Source organism: Sycon ciliatum, chromosome 9 (genome assembly GCF_964019385.1).
Source record: "Sycon ciliatum chromosome 9, ocSycCili1.1, whole genome shotgun sequence".
In the NCBI taxonomy this organism is placed as follows: domain Eukaryota; kingdom Metazoa; phylum Porifera; class Calcarea; order Leucosolenida; family Sycettidae; genus Sycon; species Sycon ciliatum.
Genome location: NC_088651.1, coordinates 18854051 through 18868714, shown reverse-complemented (window position 1 = coordinate 18868714; position 14664 = coordinate 18854051). Strand labels below are relative to the sequence as shown.

Sequence of the window (14664 nt, the reverse complement as noted above, 5' to 3'; positions counted from 1 at the left end):
AGCCAAGGGGGCCGGGGGGGGGGGGGGGGGGGGGGCTTTTTCTTCCTTTTTTATGTTGGCTTCAAAATTGTTGGATTTACCAGCACACCTATATGACATATAGTGTATACAATGTACATGTAGTTGTACATGATTGTACAGTAATCATAATACATTTACATCATCGTACATGTACATGTCTCTGGTCCTGTAGATGGCCCAAAAAGGCATATTTTTCAATTGATTTCCCTTGCATATCGAATTTTTAGTTCCTTTCAACTGCAATATGAAAATAGAGTACACATTGACATAGAGCAAGAAAAGAGCTTGATTTTGATATGCATGTCATACTATACAAAATATGGGTTCACATACATTCAAATGGGACTTCGGTTATAAGGACACTTCGCGAATAAGGACACTTTTCTGATGCCCCGCCGAATGTCGTTATTGGCGAAGTTGACTGTACCGCGCACATCAATCCCCACGCTGATCTGTCCAGCAAAGGTAAGTTACAAATGACAAACATGGCTGCCATGGCTCTGGCATTGACATGCACGTGAGCAATGGGCCATGGCGAATTTCGGATGGCGCCACACCTTCCTGCGTCAGAACATGGCAACAATCCCCCCGTCTTGCATCGGGTGACACGGTGTGCAGGCGATGTTACTACATACACGACACACATACTACACACTGAACACACACATACACACACATACACACACACACACACACACATACACACAGACACACAGACACACACACAGACACACACACATACACACACACACACACTCTCTCTCTCACTATCCCTCTCTCTCTGCCCACCGCACATGAATGAAACGGCTGACGGCATGCAAGCACTGAGCGAGACTGACAGACACGCGCCTGACACAGCAACGAGACACATACCGACTGTGGCACTAGTGACTAGTAATTTCCAGGCACAGTGCCTTTATAGCTACAAGCACAATAGCTTAGCACGTGCTGTCTATCACCTGCTTGCTCAAGGTATAACAAGAAATCCATAATTATACAAACCGGTTGCTCTGTGAGCGAAAACAAGAAATTCACACGGATAAGTCCAGTCCAGAACAACCCATACACAATCAAACCCTTTGTGATTGCACTGATTAATTTCTAACCAGTCAGATTAGCAGGATACTGGATACTGGATACCTTTTGCACCTAAAAAAAAAGTCAGCTGCAGGTGGCTCTGGCCGGCATTCAAATGTGTAATCGTTGCCACGGAAAGGCATGCCGTTCTCCGGAGAACGACCCCGGCGCCATGAGTAGTGCCGAGAGTGCACAAAGAGCGCTGAGATAGCACGACGCCAGGCTCGCTAGACGCCTGCTAGCGACGCCCTGAAGCATGTAAGTGTGCACGGCTAGCCCAAACAAAACCGACCCAAGACCAAGCGACGACGGTGGTGGCAGGGGACAGCCCTAGCTTCTTGACAAATTTCACGTTTTCGGGATGGCGTCAGATCGTGTATCCAGCCCCCTCTCGACTGCCTACAAGCATATCGTAAGGTCACCCTGAAGTTGCACGACAATCATCTCACGCTGGAGTGCACCGATGAAATGTCGATTCTCTCATTGCATGGCAATCTTCGTCCAGCAGCCTATTTATTCCAGAGACTGGCAGCACTGCCCTAGTTCGTTAAAACCCACATTCCTGCACGGAATCCTACGGTCGAGGGGGATCTTGAACTGTGCATTGCTGATCTAGGGTTTTGTGGGGTGTTGAGCAGTGGATTGCTGATCTAGGGTTTTGTGGGGTGTTGAGCAGTGGATCGCTGATCTAGGGTTTTGTGGGGTGTTGAGCAGTGGATTGCTGATCTAGGGTTTTGTGGGGTGTTGAGCAGTGGATTGCTGATCTAGGGTTTTGTGGGTTGTTGAGCAGTGGATTGCTGATCCCAGTGCACGCACTTGGACTACTCATACATTCTATATTCGCACGCACGCACGCACACACACACACACGCACGCACGCACGCACACACACACACACACACACACACACACACACACACGCACACATGCACTCGTATGTGTTCGGGCGTCCACCGAGATCCTCACATCTTGAAACGTGCCCTTTGACTGCGAAGTGCGTCAGCCAGAAGGATTAGTCTTCAAAACGCCTGAAAACCGTCTAGGAAAGACTCATCTTCAGTGCCCCAAGGCACAACTTGAGCAGAACATAGCTCTTACGAATTTACGTGTTAGTCATGTCTCAATCTCCGTCTACACTGCAACCGTCGTAAACATCTCTCCGAACATACGTGTTAGTATTGAGCTTTCTTGAATACTAGGAAACGTTAGCAGAACGCATCTCAACGGTCTGCCTTTGCAAAGGCCGCCAGAAACAGAAACACGCTCTCAACGCTTTGTGTCTCTTTTGCAGAACACAACGGTTCAGTTACGTACAAGCGGCGCGCGCATTGCAAGACATATGCTCTGTCTAGCGCTCACAAGACGCGCGGCATCTTGTTAGGAGGACTGAAATGCGAGCTGTGAGGGCACGGCGCGACAAGAAACTCGACTTCATTCACCGCAAATCCGCGCACATGCCTGACGAGACAGTGTCCGTCGAATCCGACTTCTGCGAGCGCAACAGAAACCAGACGAGCTGAACGGTCTCTAACATGCTCAATCGACCGACACATACACATACATGCACACATACACGCACGCACACACACACACACGATCTGGAAAAAATAGACACGTCTGACATGTGTCAAGGAGCACGGTCACGCATGCCTTCGTCGTCCACCGTCTCCTCACAACCTCATCAAGTCTGCCCTCTTACAACACCATGTGTAGTCTCGGATGGTGCACACGGCACACGAACTCTGAGGCGAATGGCAAGCAGTAGTGCATGGCCCGTGGGGGAGACTGACAGCTCGACGCCAGCGGGCTCTGGGACAGAGCCTGTCCCGTCGCCTGAAAACATGACAGGTCGTGGCGCGCGCCGATGACATGGCTACTCGCTCGCAGCTCTCGTCCGTCGATGTCGAGGCTAGCTGATCCTATACCCACACAGTGTAAGGCATGCACACGGACTGAGCCGTCCGACCGCTGAATGTCAGCACGCACATGCGTGCTTAACCACAATGAATAAGTACAGTTTTGGCACGCGCACTCGTGTGCACATTCGCCCCTGTTCCATGTGCACATGCCTATCCAGAGCGGTCTCTCGCACATGCCTATCCAGAGCGGTCTCTCGCACATGCCTATCCAGAGCGGTCTCTCGCACATCAAACAAATCCACTGAGTGCTACAAGCGTCTGCACGGTGGCAGATGTGGTGGCACGCCATCGTGCACTCCTTGCTAGTTTGAGGTGATGACTTAGGGTGCGTATGCACTGCTACGCTCCGGCGGTCAATGTTTTGCCTAGTACGCTGCTGCTGTTTTCTTTCTTCTTCTTTTTCTTTACGAGATACCATAAACCCCAAGAATAGATAAGAGGTGGCTGCAGTCGTAATATTATGACCTTGCTCCCTGCAACCACCACAACGCTCGCACTACACACTAACTTACCAACATGCAACTCTCAACCGTACAGTCCATTCAGAAAAAAAGATGATATCCTAGCTTTTGCCCATAAACGGGTCAAATTTCGAGTTTTCGTCACAATTTTTTTGGCAATCCCCCATGGAATGCTCGTCCAATTGTGTTTTTGAAGTCCATTTCTACAAAGAGCAAGCCATAACAAGAATAGGATTTGGCCAGGTTTTGCCCCCAAAGCACTGAATTGGGGAAAAACCATGAAAATCCAGGCCGTGCACTCCACTTGCATAACAGCACATTTGCGGTTCGAACCCCAGTTGAGGCACCTTTTTTGGCCCCTTTTTCAAGTTTCGAATCTCGCGGCACTGCACAGTGTACCACAAAATCGCCAAATACGGGAGCTCTCCAGAGCCAGCGCTCATCTTTTTCTGAATGGACTGTAGTCGATGTGCACATCTTTTTTTCCAATGGCAGAATACCAAAAAAACCAGGGGGGGGGGGTATAGTACATGTAGTAGTAGTAGTAGTAGTAGAATTTATTTTATTTACCATCGGATGCCTCAACAGTGATATACTAGTACTGTACAGGCAGAAAATTTCGTCGGTCAATGATTTCGTCCAACTCCAAAGAAAGGGATTTCGTCAGGTTGAAAATTTAGTCCATGGACCATAACAGTGTATTATTGAAACGCTGGACAAATCGACATTCGTCCGTCATTTAATGTAGTCCCAAAGCTCCTTGGACGAAAAAGACGAAATTAAATTCCAGACGAATATTTCTGCTTGTACAGTACACACCTGTAAGAGGGCCGATAAAGGGATAAGTGGAAAGGGAAAGAAAATAGAAAAATTGGAATCCAGACATCAAGCAGTACAGTAATCAAACACCAAGTTGAGTATAGACGGGGGGGGGGGGGGGGGGGGGGGGGTTATAGACCTGAGATGTCCAATTGCATCTTCAGGCGGATTCACACGTACTTGATAAATTTGAATACAATCTAAACGCTTAGAAGCAGTCACCCAGGCAGGAACAAACCACCCCGTTCGTAATGTTCTGTCCTTATAAGGAGCGTGCATCATGATCGACATTTTGATACTGGCCATTACCATGGCGACCCGAAAAAGCTCTGTACATGTACAACGTTGAGTGCCACAGTACAGAAGACAAGGCAAACTAGGACTTCACCACGGATACGCAACATGGACACCCTAGGCAGTGCGAGGGACCCATAATTATTATGTTGGCAGTTATGGGGGGGGGGGGGGTATCCTTATAGGAGTGCACAGCAGCCCAATGGTAATGAGCAGCAACAAATTAGTGCCAGTGGGCACACAGGCAAGCAATGACTGATCAAGCAGGGACTGAAGCCACCAGTTCTGTCCTGCCACTTGCAATCTGGCGTTGGGCCTAGGGTGAAAAGAGGTCATTAATTGGCAACAGATCTATTTTCAAAGGCGCGCTGTGAACTCTGGCCACTCGGACCTAGATGAGCGCTGCACAAAGCTCTCCCATCACCCATCACCATCACTTCAGAATCCACAACTACTGGCACTAGGTGCACAGCTTGAAACCTACGGGATTGAGAAGCTGGATAGCTTGTAGCAGGGCTAGTGACTACTAATGACGCACAGCAGGATGTCTAATCACAGCAACACTACCGTACCAGTACTGTCCCGCCACCTTGAATATTATTATGGCTATGCTGTGCTTGGTGAAATTCTAGTCTGCTCTTGGGCTGTACTGGACAGTACTGTAATCCCATGCATGCACTCCATGCTGGGCAATCAGTGCACAGAACAGGACCGAGTGGAAGTAGTTTTCGGACTTTGATTGGTTTTCGACTTTGGTTGGTCCACGCATACTACCATTGGCGTTCATGCATCCTGTGAACACAAGGAAAGGTCTTCCCTGCCCAAGCCAAGGTGAGTCCACTTGACATTATTGCCCCTCCCCCCCCCCCCCCCAAATCAAAGATTATGACGTGCAGTAGCCTTGAAACACCAATATGCACAGTTTGCAAAAGGCAGTTCGAGCCTCCTCTACAGCAAAGGCAATGCGTGCGGCACGAAGCAAGACAACACTAACATGTCCATCTCTGTTCCTCTAAGCCAACCGCCGATCGTCGGCTTGAAAGGAAGGTTGAAAGAAGCCCTTTAGGGTCTGGATTAATGACTGACCCCCCTGCCTACACACTCAGCAATACACACTACACTACACAGCTTAGTACAGAGATCTAGAATAAGAACCAGGTGTTCAACACCCATGCCTAATACTAATAGCACTGCCCCTGTGCTATAGGCTATCATGCAGCCACGGCAATACCCTGAAGGCACTGACAAGAGATAAGCTTGCTGATAAAGCATTCCACAATATGCCCAGCTCTGCACGCACGGCATGGGCCGATATTGGCTTGAGAGTGGAAAATCGTGCAGCCATTGCTTAGCTGTCTTCCAATTATTTGGGACAAAAAAAACTTAGTGTGCACACATGGCATGCGGGTGCATGCACCAAGCTTGCAGCAGCATAGTGTAGAATTCTCAGCATGTCAAGAACGTCGCCCCTGGGCGTGCCAGTTCTAGTCACGTTTCCTCCTGGGGGCCCAGGCATTGCAGTCAGAAAGACGACTCTCTGACACAGGTCAACTATCCACACTGGAGCGTGGGACTCTACAGACGACTAAAACCTAACTAAATTTTCTCCTCTTTTTCACATTTTCTCTGTTCTATCAGTACTTGTGAAGCACCACAAAGGAGCGTACATCAATGAATGATACTGTCACGACAAGAAAACAAAGTCTCTGAGAGGACACATGAGCTTTGAACAAAGGACCCCGACACCAGCATAAGCGTGTGGAGCAGAAACTCCGAAATGTTGAATTGAAATCTGCAGGTCACAGCCGGATACGCGCTTCCAGCAGACATGCCAACATTTCCCATTGCGGCTGCACTGCACACGAATGGAACAGATGGCTCAAGCTCACCACTGACTGAGAGAGCACGAGATAGGGCCAATGAAGCAAAGTGAATAAATCACACGGCGTGCGTGGTTCCCACTGAATTCCTCGCGCAATGATTCTTCACTAACTGTACTTTGACACATTTTCGGTGTACTTTTATTTTCGGTACTTCCGGTGCATCTGTTTCATACCTAAAAGTTCAACAAACCGAATAAATGCTAACACACATAATCCAATAGGGAACTGCTTCTCTGTACCAAAAAATTCTGTTCACCTAACCCGGCCTTTTGCCCTCATACCGAAAATATTGAGCACCGAAAATTTCTGAAATTAGAGTACTTTCCTGTGCAAATAACAATACTCTACTCCAGAATAAATTTTCCTGGTGATTGTGCAAGCGTGAAACTCTGAGTTCCAATACAATTCTGTTCCACATTGATTGCAAATCACACACCGCGTACGGTAGTTCATCACACTACACGGCTGACGGAGCAAAGGAAAACATCGCACCCGACGCCTCGATACAGTAGGAGCGTACCGAACACACGTCTCAAACGCCATGCCGTATGCTGAACCCTAGCCAGCGAATCTCTTTACCCCATCCCCTCCTACACACATGCTCCTGCTCTGCAGATGATTCAAGCATGACTAAGGGAAACTCGGTGGCAATTCAAAACCACCTAACAAGCCACGTGCGGTACAAGCACGAGGTACAGTGTACAACACCCGCCGGTACATAACGCCACGGCATACGACGTAGATTCAACATGCCTTGGGATGGCATGGACCGGGTGGACAGCGCAGTCGGTTTTCAATCAGAGATCAATCAAACTAAACACTGCTGGATCTGGTGTCCTATCATAGTGCACGTCTGCACGTCCTATCACGTCCTATCATAGTGCACGTCTGCACGTCTGCACGTCCTATCACGTCCTATCATAGTCCTATCACGTCCTATCATAGTGCAATGACTACATGTGCAGCTGTGGCCAAAACAAAACCGACACACGAGTCAAAAGCAGCACCGCGTTTCCGTTTCAATGACATCGTGCATGTTCGAATAATAGGGCTTGAAAGTGCTACGTCACAGCATAGCAACAATTTCAAAAATTCAAAAACTGGATCCACTTGGATCCAGTTTTTGCATGGATCCAAGCACATTTCAAGCGGTCTTACCCACAGCATGGTGATGTAGCCAGTGAAACTGACTGATTTGGCTACTGGGGGCGGGGTTACAACTGGTGGCGAAATAAAAGTCACACCTGCATGCGACATGAGTGGGTTGCTATGCACCCACATACTTAGGCAATAGCAAAGTCACACCTTAGTGGATCCAAAAATAGAAATCTGATGTCAACTTACTACTCCCTGGCCGTTTTGACGTCATCACTTTCAAGCCCTATTGTTCTGAGGGTTGCAGGGGCTGCCTGAGCCGTGGCGCTGCTTTCGCCACGTGGGCCAGGTTTGTTCTTTGGCCACAACTGTACATTGATCATCAGTGTGCCTGAACGGTGTCGTTAGGTTTGAAGACGGACAGTACAAGAAGAAGAATGCTGTCGTTGAACGGTCCCTGCTGGGATGGGGACTATATCACAGCTTAGTTGTTAGGCTATCAGCGAGGGTCCCTTGTTCAAATCCTGGTGGTGGAACTCAACCGAGTTCTACCGACTCAACTCCCTCAACATATGAAGAGTATTATCGCCATGTCTTTTCTATGTACCAGGAACAGTAAAACACCTCTAACCCGGACTCCCTAGATCCGGCATTCCCGTATAAAGTTACCGGGCACCTTTCTGACCTCTACAGTCAGCTTTTCAACCAAAAAAAAAAACAGCACCAAAAAATATTGATTGGCATTCAAATGCGGCTACTTGCATGCCATCAGTATGTATGTTTTGAGTTGCAAGAAGGGCCTGATCCCAATGTACCCCGACCCTGGTCCCAATGTACCCCGACCCTGGTCCCAATGTACCCCGACGCTGGTCCCAATGTACCCCGACCCTGGTCCCAATGTACCCCGACCCTGGTCCCAATGTACCCCGACCCTGGTCCCAATGTACCCCGACCCTGGTCCCAATGTACCCCGACCCTGGTCCCAATGTACCCCGACCCTGGTCCCAATGTACCCCGACCCTGGTCCCAATGTACCCCGACCCTGGTCCCAATGTACCCCGACCCTGGTCCCAATGTACCCCGACCCTGGTCCCAATGTACCCCGACCCTGGTCCCAATGTACCCCGACCCTGGTCCCAATGTACCCCGACCCTGGTCCCAATGTACCCCGACCCTGGTCCCAATGTACCCCGATAAGAGGAGTTTGACTGTACAATCATGTTTGATGATCTTTCCCATGTTGTGTGCGTCCATTTCTCCTTCCCCGGCAACTTTGCCGCAAACTACATGATGACATAAGGATCTATAAACCCTTGAAGGCTTTGCAAATATTTACTACATGATAATTATGCCACCTTGACAAACACAGGCAACATACAATCAATCAATCACACAGGACTAGGAGACAGGGGCCAGAGAGAGCTTGGCACAGAGCTATCTACAACCTAGTCAGGTAAGAACAATGCATTGCCATTGCTGGTGGCAGGCTTGCACCGTGAGATCAACCATCCTGAGTGGCTCTTGTTCTCGTCAGCTGACCCAGCCGGGACACCAGACACTGTTTCCCCTTCCTAGTCCACCTTGGACACCAGCGTGCTATGGTGCTGTGTGGACATGCACAGGCAGTGAGCAGGGGAAAACCCCTCACCGCCAAGGCACGTGACTACGGTGGTCCCAGTACGGAGCACGGACACTCACTCGGACAGGCTAGAATTAATTAAATTATTTATTTCACTAAGCACACCAGCATACCAGCGGTGGCCCGAGGGTGCAAATGTATTTGCTTGATGTGTTCCTAAACACATCAGCAGCGAATCCCGCTAACTAACTTTACTTTCTTTACAGCATACAGTACTGTAGATCGCCGAAGAGCTGGGGGGGGGGGGGGGGGGGGGGGGGAGTCAGCCTCCTAGCCTAGGCCGTTCTTATTTTCATGTACTTCAGTCGATGGGCAGTTGAGTCCTCGTGTATACATTGGTATGCTGTGCTTGATGAAATTCTAGCCTGGTCGTTCTTCGGCGCTCCCTTCTTCGGCGCCCAACAGTACTGTACCATTGTATACACGGTGATTAAACTGCATAGTCATTCTAGTATACTGTAGTACATTATAAAATTAATCATGAATATGAGCCATCTAAAAATTAATATGAAGCATCTAGGCTAGGAGGTCTTCTGCACCTAGTCTCTTTCACACAAGTAAACGGCAATCTTTCAAGTCGAATGCTCCTGTTTTATCTGGGTTGGAGGATCCGCAAGAGTTCTCAGTTGGAGGCATGGGATTTTGGGAGGTGGGAAAATCCGTGTGACCGATTGATAATTCTTCTCAACAAAGCTAACATTTGACCCAAGACGTACCACACAGGATCACAGCACAGACAGCTTTCCCTGGCACGATTCACGCAATAAAGGAGAGCGCCACAATTAAACGCCCTCTGTGGCATGCTTCATATCAGCCTACAATGTAGCAGGATCAAAGCGGCGTCAGGGGAATCGCCAGCAGACATGAGCACACGGAAGGTGCTATGCATATGAGCCCCATGCAGTGGCTTCACGTGTCTATCAGTCACCTACCAACAGGTCGCAGAGCCAATCGCACCACAACAAACACGCTACGCACACAACGGATGCACGTGCAGCATTGACAAACAGCCCACAAAGTAAATAATTAATTTCAGTCTATTTTAATATGTACCGTAGTGAGTAAACCTACCATCTAGTCGAACATCAGTTTTTCTGAACAATCCTGCACCTCCACAGCAAATTCTGAACGCGATTTTACAAGACAAACTCAACTAACCACTGCTTGCACTTACCTAATCTTTCCTGGATGGCTCTGTCCAAGTCCTTGAGCACGGATAGAAAGCTGTTCTCCGGTACAGCACTGACGTTGCCCCTGAGCGCCTCAATCCTGTCCACGATGGCGTCCGCGCAGAACGAAGCCACGCTGCAGCAGAATATCACACTGCTCTCCGTCAGTGAGTAGCGCACGCCGTCAGCGTCGCGCCAGGTCGACGGCGCAGCTAGCGCGCACACGTCTCGAACGCGATCGGCACTGACGCACTTGCGAGCGTTCCAGGTCACCAGCTCTCCAGTACCGCTAGCAGAGCCTGCCCCAACAGGCCCCACCTGTACTACGCAGCTAGACGATGTCGGGTATCTGCAGTAGGTCCGCTTGCCGCAGGTATCGCACGAACAGTGTATGGCAGACGAGCCTGCACGGACAAGAAGAAACCGTAACGCAAGAAAGAGAACATCAATCTTCTGCGTTAGCACACCTAGCAAAAGAACAGACGTGTAGATCTACATGCTATTAATGTAGTGACAGATGGGCAAAGCATGGGAGCTAGACAGACCAGGACCTTACGCAAGACCTAAAGTAAAGGCACAGTCCCCTTGTTGATGTAGACTACCGCACGTGGTCCAACAATCTATGACTATGTCTACGCTTACGATTCTCCGCGACAGAAAACACTTCACGAAAACACTTGACCAACGGCGCTGCAAGGGCAATGCTGGGGCAACGGGCGCTTCCCACTTCAGCCTAGGGTGTTTCAAAAATAATACCTTTGATTTTTTTTCTGTCCAAGCGAAGGGTTCAGTGAATTCTTCAACAATCACTACTCTCGACGCCGCCAGCTCGGGTGTCGGCAAACTGCTCTCGATCTCCCGACTTCCAGTGCGTTGCACCAAAGGACAAAGTGAAAAATGCCTGTTCTCAACCTTCCGATCTTTATAAAAGTGCTGGTACGGTGCCAGTTATCACGCCGACGGGTGACTCTAGGATCGCGGAGAGCCGAAACTCGTTTTATGGTTTTCACAACTAGACTAACAAAAAAAGCTAGGCAGTTGCACGTTCACGCTAAATCCGTGACGCTCGCTGCGAACAAGAGCGTCGGATTTGCAAACGCCTTTTTACATGTGACTGTTATGCAGTTACCAGTGACAGAGGACACGAGACATGACAGTCTGTGAACTACATGTATAATATGTAAGCCATGCAGTGGTAGGTCCCACCACAAACGCGTGTACGGCTAGTACATCACGCACGGTCTATAATTATGTTGCACGTGATCACATACTTTAGACTAGTGCTGTTTAGTGTTAGTTACTTCGTATCTGCGTCACACCAGTCGCCACCACATCTGCTCCCGCAACAATCTCTCTGTCTGAGGCGCTGGGCATCACGCCATCAGTACAGTAGCAGACGAGGCTGCCCAAGACGAGCACCGTTTTCATACGCACTCGCAATGATCAAAGGGAGTTGGTGCATATCGATACCCGCATTTTGCTTGTGCACGTGCATGCGACTGTAAACTGAGAAACTCATTGCCATTGGGTCACCATTGGTCACGGTTGACTATCACCCACAATGAGTAGGACTACCAAAATAAACAATAAACAGCATTCGGGCACATATTTTGTCACACCTCTGCAGAGAATGCAGCCATCAGTGTGAAACGAAATACAGACAGTGCACGCCCGCGAATCGTCTTCTACATGTAATCTACGTTCTACCCGGCTCGCATCCAGTGCCAAAAACTGACTGTAGAGCGCTTGCGGAAGCCCACAGCCCTTTGTCTTCCATGATGTGTCTTGGTAGGTCAAAAAGAAAAAGAGAGCGGAGTCTGTCGGAACACCCAGACAAGATTGGCACAACCAGTATGTGTCGAAAGCCGCTGGCTGCGGCACAACCAATGCAGGTTCTACAGATACTCAGACAATCACAATGTGGTTCAAGGAGTTACCTACTATCTGCGCAGTCCACGGTCGGTAGGGGAGCTTAGCTACTGGGGAGTGTGTCTAGAAGTAATTAGTTAGGTGAAATGCTGAGCTAACGTCCCGATATCGACATGGCTTGACACGCGACACATGTCTCTCGGCGCGCGCGTGCTTTATTGTCTTCACGGTCCCAACATGTTAGCACGGCAGAACTGCAGTGGGCATGCAACCTGCGCCAGGCAATGCAAGAAGGAAATGCGCCCAGACACAGTAGCGGAAGTCTGGGTCGAACCCATTCTAATTATCCGACCGCTCCTCGTCCACGTAGCAGATACGAGAAGCGGCTAATTAGCAAGGTCATGATGGTGAAACGCGTATCGTGCTTTAGAAAGGTCCAGTTGGTACAAAAACGTGCGCTTCGAAATCGGTCATCGGCTGGTAGTGGTACATCAGGTAGACCATTGTCATACGACGTGTTCCGTGGCACGAAACTCTTTCCGTCACGTGAGACTTTTTAAAACGTTTTTATAGATGATGATCGCGCGCTACCATTTATTACCAAGCCTATGACTCAGTATGAGTGGGTCGGCACTGCGCAGGTGGTGAAGCCAGACAGTGCTGGCAACTGAAATCCGACCCCTGAGCGGTGCGGTGCGTTCACATTCTAGCGGTCTGTATTTCGTAGTTTTACAACCCCGTGTTGGGTCTTTGCGATGTGAGCGCACCACTCAGGGGGGGGGGGGGGGGGTCGGATTTCAGTTGCCAGCACTGTATAATACATGAACATGGTCCAGTGTTGCCCGCGTGTAGATGATGGCCTGAATGCAACAAAGGAGTTGATGTTGTACTCTCTGTGTATACGTGAGCTTCCTCTTGTTGAGTGGATATAAAAATAAGGCTATTCTGTACAAATCCATAGTGTTCAAGTCCACCTCTAAATGTGCAGATGCGGAAAGGTTACGGATACACACACACAGCGACAGACTCCGCTGCAGCCAGGGACCCACCACGACGGAAGCCCGTCTTGCATGGATGGTGTACACGGATGGTGTTCACGGGGTACAGCCTACAGATCTACCCACAAACAAAATGTGCCTTTCCGCCATCATCTACACGCAGGGCAGGTTGCAAAGCGCAGACTGACATGACATGTACGACAGTCCCCTAGACGGTGATCATCGGAGTCAGTCTGCACCACTAGCTTGGGACACGGGTTGTGCAACAATCACTCTCCCTTATCGCCAGTACAGTCGCTTTGCCTCTCCCTGTCTCTCTCTCTGGCAGTAGATCAGATGCGTGTTTTCCTCTTAGAGATGTCTTGGACGGCACGCACGCGCCTGTCGGTACACGAAATGACGAGCACCAGCCTCCAAGACCGATGGAACCGACCCCTCGAGCACGTTCGTTGATGTTTCTCCGATTGATGCTCACAGACAATCTTTCGACGAAGTCACCGCCGGAGCCGCACGATCAAGCCAGGAGCAGGCAAATGCCAGCCATCTTGAAATAGAAAAAACAATATTTTAAAAAGAAGATAGTCGCGTCTGTGCGAGTATTAGTCATCAACGTATCGACAGATTCGTGTTTTAACCCCAGGGGTTGTCAAAACGGTGCTAACGACACGCACGATCTGTTTTCATACCCGACGATCGACGCATGACAACTACTAGAGAGGTTTTGCAGAGCGAACGTTCGCGCGAATTTTCGTTTGACGTCACGAAAAGCGAAACTTCGTGCGAACGTTCGCAGTTTTGAACGCGAAAGTTGCAGGAAACGCGAAACAAACTTTCGCAGTAATTTTCGCTCTTTGTGGACCGCTGGTCAGCCTGGCCTGCGGCCTGGTGCACGGTGATCTTCATCATGTTTGTGCTTTATCTCTACTCTTCAAAGTCTCTTGGCTTGGTCCGCGAGTGCTAGCTTTCCTATACTTGTGGCAGCCCGTGTTGCTTCATCTCCAGAACCATCTCCGATCTCCTGCTTGCTCGTCTTCTCACTGCTCAGAGTCGGTTACATCAATGATGCCTTTTGAATCTCACGTGTTGATGCACAAGATTACGGCACAAGCCAACCCGACCCGTTTGTCTGTGGTCTCCGGCCATGGACAACGTAGTCAAAGAGCTCTCGTCTCAGGCCGTGACTCAGGGTACCTGGTGCGCGTGCCGCCACTCGCAACAAACAAATAATCGGATGGAGACGACTTCTCAAAAACAAGCGAGTGCACACGAACATTTCTTGGAGCGAGATACATGCAAACTTTCGCAGTAATTTTCGCTCTTTGTGGATTGTTCGTGCACGGTGAGCCACCCTCAGTCCTCATGTTTGTGCTTGATCTATACTCTTGGCTTGGTCCGCGGGTGCTAGCTAGGCTGTACTTGT

General features: G+C 49.5%; 1 protein-coding gene across 1 annotated transcript in view; it reads right to left on the bottom strand.

Annotated features, from left to right (window-relative positions):
- The window catches only part of LOC135824713 (uncharacterized), a gene marked incomplete at its 5' end in the record, with an annotated part of 48644 nt that overhangs the window by 23499 nt on the left and 10481 nt on the right, over positions 1-14664 (bottom strand). Inside the window, 1 exon segment of the mRNA XM_065337422.1 lies at positions 10383-10781. Within this exon segment, the coding sequence (XP_065193494.1) occupies positions 10383-10781 (399 nt within the window).